This window comes from Galeopterus variegatus, unplaced genomic scaffold, assembly GCF_000696425.1.
Source record: "Galeopterus variegatus unplaced genomic scaffold, G_variegatus-3.0.2 Scaffold302, whole genome shotgun sequence".
Taxonomy (NCBI): Eukaryota; Metazoa; Chordata; class Mammalia; order Dermoptera; family Cynocephalidae; genus Galeopterus; species Galeopterus variegatus.
Window position 1 is genome coordinate 614,996 of NW_007726413.1, and position 11,848 is coordinate 626,843.

At 40.2% G+C, this 11,848-nt stretch overlaps 1 protein-coding gene across 1 annotated transcript; it reads left to right on the forward strand.

Moving 5' to 3' along the window:
- The first annotated feature begins 1,607 nt into the window (after nucleotides 1-1,607).
- Nucleotides 1,608-3,188, forward strand: RPS29 (ribosomal protein S29). Its single transcript, XM_008567191.1, has 3 exons — nucleotides 1,608-1,726; nucleotides 1,960-2,059; nucleotides 3,088-3,188. Exons 1-3 carry the CDS (start codon nucleotides 1,665-1,667, stop codon nucleotides 3,094-3,096), a joined length of 171 nt encoding a protein of 56 aa, XP_008565413.1. The 5' UTR covers nucleotides 1,608-1,664; the 3' UTR covers nucleotides 3,097-3,188.
- The last annotated feature ends 8,660 nt before the right edge of the window (nucleotides 3,189-11,848 follow it).

Here is an 11,848-nt window from a genome sequence, read left to right on the forward strand (position 1 = left end):
GTGGACCCTCCACAATCAGGCTTTAAAATAAAATACCTTTTTAGTCTTATCTATCAGTAGGCCTTTGTGCATCCTCTATTCTACTTAAATAAGGTTGTTCACCTTCCTCGAGACTTTTCTTCCTCTCACGGCCTGTAAAAAATCCCATTCTTCAAGGTCTACCTTCAAGGTACCGCAAATGTACCTCAAGCTAGAATAATTTCTCTCTTTGCTCTTTTAGTTCATGAATATATTAAACATTGATTACAATATTCTGCTTGCTTAGTTGTGAACGCGTTGTAATGGCACAAAAGTTGAAACTGGAAAGAGAGGCTCTTTGAGATAATCCTGGTTCCCACACTAGATTTACAAGTTTTGAACACAGGGATCAAGTTATATCCGGTTTTTAAATCTCTGACTCCCCTTCTTCTTTCATCTTATAATACAACGCCTAATTTAATGATTGGGTAGGGGGACCCCACCAGAATCCTGAAATAACATACTGTGAAGAAGTATTGTATTTCAGTTCTAATATAAGAGTTTATGTGTAAAAATTTCTTGAATTGTTGAACTCTGTGCTACATTTTACAGGTCTAGTTAAAAGTTTGATTTCAGAGCCATGCACAGTTTTATTTATCTAGAGACATTATCAATGATCATGTGGAATTTAGATATCTTTCAGTAGAGATGTTTTTTTGCATTTTGTTTTCATTAGTTTTTTTGTCACCAGATTATCTCGGCAAAGCAATGTATACTGCACATTACTTGTTTCTTTCTTTAAATCCAGCCAACTACATTTAAATATGAAATACTCTAAAGACCAAAGAGCCTCGAATCTTTATTTTTTTTTCTTTCTGGAACTGTGTAGGTGTTCTTCTTGGAGGAGTGTGTCAATTAAAAAAATAAACTTGAAAACGTATTCTGTTTAACAAATAGAACCGAACTCCTACCGTTGACTCTCAGTCACTACAGCTGATTTTAAGTAGTTTTGTAAATTTACCCCGGTAGGTGTCAGTGTAACTTGAGGCAAAATCCTCTTCCAATTGTATACTTTTAATTAAGGGAATGTAGAAAGTTCATCGACAAAGATACTATAAAACTTTTGAGGGTTCAAAATTAATTTCTTAATTCATTCCGTAAGTGTTCAAAAGAGACGGGGTCTCGCTATGTTGCCCAGGCTGGAGTGCAGTGGCTATTCACAGGCGCGATCCCACTACTGATCAGCACGGGAGTTTTGACCTGCTCCGTTTCCGACCTGGGCCGGTTCACCCCTCCTTAGGCAACCTGGTGGTCCCCCGCTCCCGGGAGGTCACCATATTGATGCCGAACTTAGTGCGGACACCCGATCGGCATAGCGCACTACAGCCCAGAACTCCTGGGCTCAAGCGATCCTCCAGCCTCAGCCTCCCGAGTAGCTGGGACTACAGGCGCGCGCCACCGCGCCCGGAGACTGGTGGCGGCGCAAGACAACTCTAGAGGCTGAGATGTGATGATGTCATCAGCTATGTCAGCCTAGAATTTCTCCACGATTCGGTTCAATTCACCCCCAGGAAACAGAGCTGCCCCTCACCGCGCATGCGTCACCTTTCAGCACTGTATTCTGGGTAAGCCCTGTCCCAACAATCTGAAGAGCGCATGCGTGCAGGGGCTCTTTCCTTTTGCCTCGTTGCCCTCTTGAGAGCAAGATGGGTCACCAGCAGCTCTACTGGAGCCACCCGCGAAAATTCGGCCAGGGTTCTCGCTCTTGGTGAGAAATAGATTATGGTTCAGGGAAGGGTTGCTCTGGGGTGTGAGACTGCTTAGAACCTCAAGTAGAGGAGTCCGCGGGCGGCGGTTGGGGGAGGCCGAATCGGAGCTGTCGCTGCCGCCATTACAGGCCTGTGATGGGTCCGGGAAGACCAGGGGTGCGGGCGGTGGCCTTCTCAGTGCGGAATCATGGAATTTCTGCGACCTGCAAAAACGCCATCTCTTTTCTTACAGCCGCGTTTGCTCAAACCGGCACGGTCTGATCCGGAAATACGGCCTCAATATGTGCCGCCAGTGTTTCCGTCAGTACGCGAAAGATATAGGCTTCATCAAGGTACGGGTCCGCAGACGCCATGCTCCCGTGTTTCTGTGGGTGGAGAGAGTGGTAGCTCCTTAGTGTGGAGCATTCGACCAAGCCGTTTTCCTGTATTTTAGATAGCACGGCTCTTGTTAGCTGGTGACACCGCTGAGGGTTTGAATGGGGAAGGTGAAAGACTTAAGTCTTTCTAGCCTCTTTTTACTTATCCGGTTTTGCTAGTTTGAGGTACTAAGTATTATGTTGGATCAAGTTATTCACTTTACAGAAACCACTACAATTAGATTTTACATCTCATTTATCAGCCTTAAAAGTAACTAGACGTTTTCTAACCACGTATGTTACTCAGTGGTCCGGAATGTTTAACAGCGCCATATAGGAATGCGTTTGAAGTTTGGGGTCAGGTAGACCTTGTTACGTTTCAGCAAACAAGGGTTTGCCATTTAATAGTTTTATGAATTTGATGAAGTTCATATGAAGCCTTCTTGGCTCCTAAAAACCATTTAAGTACTAGTTTTTTTTAAAGGTGAAAACTAATTTCTTACTGGCTCTTTAAGATAAAAATCACCAGCTTTCTGATTCCTACTTATTTTGTATATGTGGTTCAGCAGAGACAGAAAGTATCTTTAAGCTGACGTTTAATGTTGGCCAAATATTTAGTATACACTTGGCGTTATAATGTGGAAGTTCACATAACTCAGTAGGAGCTTCATTACAGATGAGACAATGGACGCTGGCCCACCCACTAGCTCTGTATCCCTAGTAGGGCCATTCAGTAGGCATTTATCAGGCATCAGTAAATTATGTAGATCTTGGTGTATTTTGGGTGGGTTAAATTTTTAGCTTAAACATTTTAAGGGCTGGCCGGTTAGCTCATTTGGAAGAACATGGCGCTGATAACACCAAGGTCAAGGGTTTGGATTCCCTGGACAGAACAGCTAGCAAAAAAAAAAAAAAAAAGATTCTGTAAGTCAGTTTTTGTAAGAATCAGGTTGAAATTTAAAGCATTTTGAAATAATTCATTTCCTATCTGCTTTGCTTTTCAGTTGGACTAAGCACTCTTCTAATGGATAATCCAAGGCATCTACCCGAGGAAAGAAACCATGCTATCCCTTTGTACATAAAATAAAATTTAAAAAAAATTTAAGAGTGTTTTAATGTGACTGAAATTGTTCATTGGCTATAGATATCTCCTTAAAAATTTTTTTATTCTTAGTGGATTTGTTTTCAGGGTATGTGGCTTATTTTCCCTCAGTTACATAAAAGTATTTACACTGAATGCTGGTAAATGCCAGTTTTGTATTTATACTTTGAAAAACATGTTTCATTACGTAAGATGACTGCTATATAAAGGAGCATCCAGCGTATGACCTGAGACAGTTTCTGAGTAATTAACTTACAGCAGTGAGCTGGGGCAGTAAAAGTAAAAACTGTTGAAGAAGGAAGGGCTTTGGAAAAGAAGGCTGTCACTAAAACCTGTTCTGGGCAGAAGAGATTGCCCAGATGTTGTAGTCCTGGCTTTGGGGACATTTTATAGATGAAAGCTTGTAAAGTACTCATGTATTTATATGTGGAAAGGAACAATGATTAACTGTACAGATGTGTCAGTATGTACACACATGGATTTGCTGAGAAAATACACATCTTGGACCATCTGGAGGAGTGGTATAGGTTATATAAGATTAAATGGTTTTGAAACCCATTTATTGACGGGCTCAGTAAAAGGTGAAGTGTAGGTGTAGACTGGTGGCTTTCACATTGATAGTAGGTATCTTAACATGAATTAAGTATGCTTTTACTGAAAGTCCAGCAGTTGGATTTGCCCCATTGTCATGGGATCCTATTAAAAGTGCATCCTTGGGCTTTATCCCACACTTATTAAATAGGTAATACATTTGAACAAGATCCCCCAAGGTGGCAGCATCCAAGTTTGAGAAGCACTGATTTGCCATTTGTGGACAATCTTGCAAAAATAATTGAGTTACTGTTGTCCCAGGCCCTGGGAATTAAGTAGCGAGCAAAAAAATTGCTGTGAATTGTATCTATATGCTGTTGGGATAGCAATACATGATAATATGCATTCTTTGGAGAAAAAGATAAGGTGTATATATGTGAGATGTGGTCAGAGGAGAAAATCATGCTTACCTCTGGGTTAAGAGTATTAGGCGAGGTTACAGCATAAGTCCTGTGGAGGAGAAAATTCCTCAATGGAACCTAGGTACAGCAAAATCTGGCTGAAAAGTTAGCTAGGATCTGCATTATCAACCCTGTAGGCCAGTGTTGGATATTGTGAGATGAGCTTCCATTTGGAGAGTAAACAGTAATATGAACTGGGTTTATTACAGTTTGCTGGCTTTCGTAACCAAAGTAGATTTCAGTGGGACAAGGGTGGAAGCAGGAAAACAAGGCTATTGAACAATAGTTTAGGCTAGTGATCTTAGCTGGGACTAGGCTAGGTGGGAGTGATTGAGGTGGTCACTAACTTGAATTGGGAGATGACAATTTGTTGAAGGATTGGATATGGAAGATAGAAGGAGTAAAGAATGACTCCAAAGGTTTTGGCCTGAGCGACTGGAAGGAGAGTATTGCTGTTGAAATAGGCCACTGAAATACTGGTTGGGGAAGAGTGAATTCAGTTTTGAGCATGTTAAGTTTGAGATGTCTAGTAGGTATTCATCTGGAATCGGGGGGAGATTAGGACTGGACATACAGCTTTGGTTGTCCTTAGAGTATGAAAGGTATCTTGTATTTCCTGTGACATTGCGATCTAGGTCCTAGAGTGTAGGAGCAAATATACATGGAGAGAAGGACTGTTACTCCAGGGTTTAGAGGTGGGAAGATGAGGATTCAGTGAAGAGGACTGTGAGGAAGGGAGAAAACCAAGAAAGTGGTGTACTAGAAGCCAGATGAGGAATCTGTATTAAGCAGGGAGTGATAAGTACTTTGTGGGCCTCTGATAGAATTGATCACTACAATTTCATCTGACACGAGGGAAAGTGACAGAAGGAAAGCTGGAGTGGAAAAAAAATGTCTTAACTGATGGTGGGTAAATTATTTTTGCAAATTTTTTTGAGAACAGATGACTGAGTACATTGCTAGTGTACTGCCCAGGGCCTTAGAAGGAGCTCACGTAAGTTAGGGACACTGAAACTTAAGTTTCATGAGCTTTGTAGTAAATCCTCCTCTGTTCCTAACCTTGAGTCCCAGGAGTATGTGACAATAAACTGCAATTGCTGTTAGGGAAGTGTCTTAGAAAATAGCCAGGTTTCAGTCAGGGTAAGGAGGTGTAAGGAATATTGGGAAATAATGTTGAGGGTGTAGAATTTTCGGGTATAGGAATGTTTCAACAAGCATTTGCTTTGAGCATGACTACTGAGCATCATGCTGGCACTCAAAAAGTTGTGGATTTTGGATGAGCTGGTGTTGGAGATAGTGAGGACGGATGAAAAGCTGTGTCAGCTGAGCAAAGTTTGGGAGATGAAGGTGAGAGAAGCTTACACATTTAGTGGTGATTTAGGTCAACAAGGATGTGAGATGTGTTTGATTTGGTTATGAGAATCTCCTGGATGAGCTGGGCTCTGTGATGGCCCTGTGTAAATTCTGTAAGAGAGGCGCAGTGCCTTAGGGAATACATGGAAGGGAAACTCCCTAGCCAGTGCTGGCCCTGTGTGTATGGTGGTAGTGTGTGAGAAGGCTGGTGTACATAGGTGGTCTGACTTCTCTACTAGGGGTTGAATGATGCTTACCTGATAAAGATTCTGTTTTAAAATGTATGTGCCAGACATGCTAAGTGCTTTATGTGCATTACCTTTTTTCAAGTCTAAGAGTACTTTTCAGTAGATATCCTCGTTACATAGCTAAGGAAACTGAGGCTTAGAGATTAAATAATTAAATAATTTCCTTAAGGTCTCCCAAAGAAAGAAACAAAACTGGACTGGAAATTGGATCTGACATCAGTGCTAATGCTCCTAACATCAACACACCTATGGTAAGGTTAAAGGACTGTGGACCTCTCATTCCGAAAGATCAGTTAGTTACTTGAAGGCAGGAGGTATATTTCATATTTACCATAGCATGTAGCAAGATGCCTTGTATATTAATAGGTCCTCAATGTTTGGGGAATTGAATTAAGTTATCTAGGAAAAGCTCAATAAATGTTGATGGCAATACATGCTTGATTCTGTAAGAGAGGTCCAAAGAACCATCAGCATACAGAATATATTCTTAGGATTGGGTCCTGTTTTAGTCTATTTGGGCTGCTATAGCAGAATGCCATAGACTGGGTGCGTTAAAAAACAGACATTTATTTCTTACAGTTCTGGAACCTGGAAAGCCCAAGATAAAGGCTCTGGCAGATCCTCTGTCTGGTAAGGGCTGTTTGCTGATTCATAGATGGTGCCTTCTCGCTGTGTCCTCACATGGTGGATGGGGCAAATATGCTTCCTTGGGCCTATTTTATAAGGTAAGGGCCCTAATTCATGAGGGTGGAGTCCTCAGGACCTAATCACCTCCCAAAAAGCTTCACCTAAAAACATTACCTTGGGGGTTAGAATTTCAACAATGTGAATTTTAAGGGGACAGAAACATTTAGGCCTTAGTAACTCCTTTAATACAAGAACTCTGTGAGGTATAATCCCCATTTTACAAATGAAGTGACTGAGGGACAAAGAATAAGTAACTTTCCCGAGATTGCACAGCTAGGAAGTGAGATTCAAACCAAGTAGTGTGTCTCGAAAACTCTTTCTCTTACAACTAAACCCTAAATGTCCAACAATAAGGGAAAACTTTGGTAAATATTGGCAGTCTACAAAATAGCATAGAGAAATAATTTTGAATAGAAAGTGGAAAATTGTATATGTGGTACAATTTCACTATGTTAAAAAAAGACTGCACAGGAAAAACCCCCACAAAAAATGGAAACATGCTAGTATGTTGGCAGTGTTTGCCTTTGATGATAGAATTATAAGTGATTTGATTTGAAGCTACTGCTCCTCCCAAAACAGCTTATTCTATTTTTAGATTGCTCTGAGAGTAAGTTCTTTCTTAGTGTCACTATGATTTCCGTCTATAGATTTTGACAGCCACCCATTGATATTAATTCTATGTGGTTCTGTACAAAGCAAGTCTAATTTCTTCTCTGTAAGAAAATGGGTTAGATTATTTAGACATAAGGACTCTCTTGTTTTCCTGGAATCTTCTTGTTTTCAGGATAACCATTCCTGATTATTTCAATTGTTCCTCTACGACATGGTTTAGAGGCATCTTTGGTATTCTCTGAATTAATTCCACTCCCTCTAGATCCTGACAGTGGATGCATGTTTAACAGGGAAGGCATACAGTAATAATTTATTGAATACATGAATGAGCAGGTTTGGTAACAAATTTAATTTGGTTGGGCATCATTGCTTCTTCACTTTTTGTGGGTCCTCTTTTATCATTACAGAAAGACCAGAGATCCTGGCCTTCAGGCAGCTGTCTGCATGGCTAATATTCCCAACAGTTTTAGTCTACTTTGCATAACCTCTGCCTAAGACATAGTTCAGTTGAAAACTATCTTTAATGGTAATTGGTGCCTTAGGGATTTGGGCTTTTGGATAGGCAGAGCAAAGCTCTTCTAGTGTTTGAATTTACTCAGTATCCAAAAAAATTGAAAAAAGAAAAAAGAGAAGGCTGAGCTACTAGATATTTTTCAAGGGTTCATCAATAACTTAAAGGCTCAGTTGGTTGATATATGTGTGTAGAAGTCAAAGCTATATAGGGGCCAAAGATTAGACTAGATTAGCTTTCTACTCTTATTTGTGCTAGTTCCAGGTGTCTTCTATCTTTCAGAGTTTTTTTTTTTTGTCTTTTTGTCTTTTTTCATGACCGGCAACGGATTGCAACCCTCAGTGTCGCGCCCGTACTGGACCGGGACCAGCAACAGGATCGCAACCCTCGGTGTTGCCCCCGCTCCTCGCTCAGCCAGTGAGCGGCTGGTCTGTATGTGGGATCTGAACCCTTGGCGGGAGCGCCGCCGCGCTTCCCAAGCGGCACACTGTAGCAGTGCGCCACCGGGCCGGCCCCTATCTTTCAGAGTTTTAAAAGAATTTAGATAGGAAGCAACAAGCTTAATCTAGATAGGGTAATTATGATTTAATATCTTTAACTTAAGGTCATTTGGATAATTAGAAAATAATTGTAAAAAGCCAGAAGTAGCTTTCTTTGTTTACTGAAAATTCTTTTGTTAAATTCAGCCTATTATGTATGTCAGTGGTGATCACTCCTTAACCTGATTCCAGACTGAACCTTCTGTCTGCTATAAACGAATACTGGATTCCCTGACAGATGTATTGAAGGCCTGTAGAACCATAATGGCCTCCCCTTCTCTTCATCACCTACCCAATCCATTGTTTCTATTAGTCCCCTTAACCCCTGGACACCTTTCTCTCTGTTTAGAAAGAGATCTCTGCCTGCTTGTATAGTTTGAGAACCACTGGTCGTGGGGCAAGGAGTAAAAGTATCTGGCTCTGGAAGTGGCTGGTGTGGACCTCAAGTGAATCCTGTCTCAGGGGTCCAAAGGATGCATTTCAGGAAGCTGTGCTGTGGGCCAAAATGACCAACATTCCCTTCACCTTTGGACATATGCCATCTGGTCACCTTTTTGGATTCCTGTTCTTTCTTCCCACCCTCCCATTTCCTTGTGGGTACCTCCTCCTGATCTGTGCTTTTGATGTCCTTGGTTAGCTCACCAGATCCAGCAGGCTGCCACTAAAGGTTTATTGTAAAACCTTTTTTAATTCAGATAACCTTGAAATATATAATGTCACTAACAAATAGAAAAGGGAGTGCTTTTCCATGGACAGAGACTGTAGCTAGGGTTGCTGAGGTCTGGAAAAAAGGGAGGAGAGTGAAGAAGTATCTGGACAGGTAGGCAGAGAGAGAGGCTGGTGTTAAGAGAAAAATCATGCCTTCTTTCTGCTAGTATATCACAACGTTCCTGTTGCCAGTAATGCAGGATCCCATTGATCTCTCTGAATGTGTTTTAAGACAGGCCTCTATTCAGGAGCTGACGTTGTAGCTTCTTATTGTATATAATCTGGGTTCAGAATGGGATCACTGTAGGTGTGTTTATGATCTTAATTGTGGCAGCAATGAAAGAAAATAACGGCTTAGTTTAATAATGTTGTAAGAGTGTAAGTAAAGTATCAGTATCCTCATGCACACTGTACAACCTATTAATAACTATGATGATCATGTAAACAGCCCCCCTGTGCAGACTAGCTGAGCCTCCATCACCAAACATCAAGCATTAATAGCAAATGCTAGAAAAATCAATAAGCCTTTACCCAGGGAACCAAAGATACATGGGTTACTAAAACCCCTAACAGTTGCCAATAAAGAGTAATATCTCATTATATTAATTCTAATGGAGGTTTTGTTTTATTTCCTAAATAATAGCAACATTACATATTAAAGGACTAATTGACAGAGTGATAAACATTCATGGAGGCACAGAAAAATCAGTAAAAGGATAAAATAAAAAGAAATGGATCCTGTTTCTTGGCAATCTGTTTAGTTGAATTTCATAGACTCCATGTTTCACCTTGGATTCTCTTCACATACCCACAAATCCCATTTCATGATGACATTTGTGCATCTGTTCTTCCTTTGATGGTAATTAACTCTTCTTCACATTCATGAGGATTGTGTGAACATCTAGCCCAGGTGATGTATTCAGTCAACCACAAAATAACAGGGTTTGTAAAGCTAATTCATATTTGGAACCGCAGCCAAACGATAGAGGTGGTCCACTCCCCCAGCGCTGTCATGCTTGAGAGACTCAAGGAGTGTTGACCTAGTGCATAATTGATACAGAAGCTAAACTTTACCAGTATAGGATTTTGTCTTAGGCCAATTTTGTTAAATATTAATAGCATCTGAAATTCTGAACAGTCCTTTGCCAAGGTGGTTTAATTGTTGGTGTTTAGTCAGGAATCACGGAGAGAAGCCATTTTCATAAAACTGACTGAAACTGAACCATCTTACTCCTTAGGGTCTTTTTTGGGGGATGTTGCTTTTCAACTCTCACGTTCCTCTTTCTTCTTGTCTTAACCTTCTGTTGTCAGGGCAGAAGTCTTTCACAGCCCCCCCCCCCCAAAAAAAATATTACTGTTGTGTATCTGAATTGTTATTTTTTGGATCTTGCATTTGAAAGATGTCTTCTGATCTGAAATGTTATAATACCAGGATTTTATATTTGTTTAGTTTTTATAGAGCAGTTTCATATATTTTGTGAACATTGATCTTCACAATAGCTTTGCCAGACAAGCAGATCAAGGGTCGTTATACATGTGTTGTCAATCATAAAACTGAGGTGAGTAGAGGTTAAGTGACTTACTGAAAGACACACAGCTGGTAAGTTGTGGAGCCATAGTTTGATTGCCTGACTCCAAGCCAAGGCTTTCTCCACTATGCCATGTTGTTACTATTTATCCTACATTTTTTTTTGTATTTTCTTTTGGTAATCTCTTTAAACACAAATTACTTTAAAGTTTTCAATGTGGTCAGGAGCTTTCATTATCAGATTTCTGGGTATTATAGCTTCTTTATTAACAAAGGAGCAAAGCATGATGACAATGACTGCCTCTCATTTGGGTCTTTCATTATAGGTTTTCTAAACACACTTACTCCTTGTTAATGACTTTGGTTTCTTCCTGAAAAACCTACTACTAAATTAAAATCTGTTAAATTAAAAAATCCATCAATTTTATTGGAAAAAATTTTTAATTTGGGGTTTATTACATAGACATAGATAGATTGATTGAATCATTATCATTATTGAATCATTCAGTTCAAGTGATTGAACCGAGTCTCTACCCCACACCCCATTCTGAAGGTCAGGCTGGCTCAAAGCCCCAACCCTCTAATCACATGCCTGGTCTTTCTGGTAACTGACCCCCTTCCTGAATCATCTCACCTCTTGACATAAACTCAGGTATGATACACAGGGCTCATGAGTAACAAAGACACTCCTATTACTCAGGAAATCCCAAGGATTTTGAGTTTCCCAGGAACCAGGAGCAAAGGCCAATCCAATTCTTTATTGTACAACAGAAAGTGTATAAAAACATATTGTATACAATATGTAACACAAGGAATGCAAAGTTTATTGAATTTGCCAATGGTGGAGTGTTGGTTGGTAGAAGAGAGGTCTGAGGGGGTCATTCTTTGGAAAGTGTATTCTTTCTGCACCATTTTCTACACCAATTTTTCATCCTTTCCTATTATTGTTTTGCACTCACATTTCTCTTAATATAAAATTACAGTGCAGGAAAACATCTTTAAGCATAATAAAGGCTACACTAATGGAAACTGCACTCACATACACGGACCGAAGTGTCTTAAGATGTGTTCTCTTCATCCTACTCACTTGGTGCATGTACTCAAAGCAAAACGTTTTGGGTTCATTCAAACTTAGAGCCATATGATAGTCTCTGTTTTGTTGTGTTAATTGGCGAGTATGTCTTTGCCTGAAACTGTATTGTTGAAAGATCACTTCTCATAGTGTTTTTATTTTGAGTATTTACAGCTAAAACAAAACAAAACAAAAAATCCAAAAAGCCCAGTCATTATATTGGTACTCTGGGGGTTCCTAAAACCACCCTCAGGCTCAATGATTCACTAGAAGGTCTCACAGGACTCAGAAAAGTTCTTATACTGATGGTTATGATTTATTACAGTGAAAGGATACAGATTAAAATCAGTAAAGGGAAAGGGTGCATAGGGTGGATTTCAGGAGAAACCAGGCAGAATCTTCCTGTTGTTCTT

Excerpts from the sequence above, each read along its gene's own strand:
- RPS29 (XM_008567191.1), top strand. The coding sequence starts at position 1,665 with ATGGGTCACCAGCAGCTCTACTGGAGCCACCCGCGAAAATTCGGCCAG. Across the intron at positions 1,727-1,959 it reads GGCCAGGGTTCTCGCTCTTG|CCGCGTTTGCTCAAACCGGC; the intron begins GTGAGAAATAGA and ends CTTTTCTTACAG.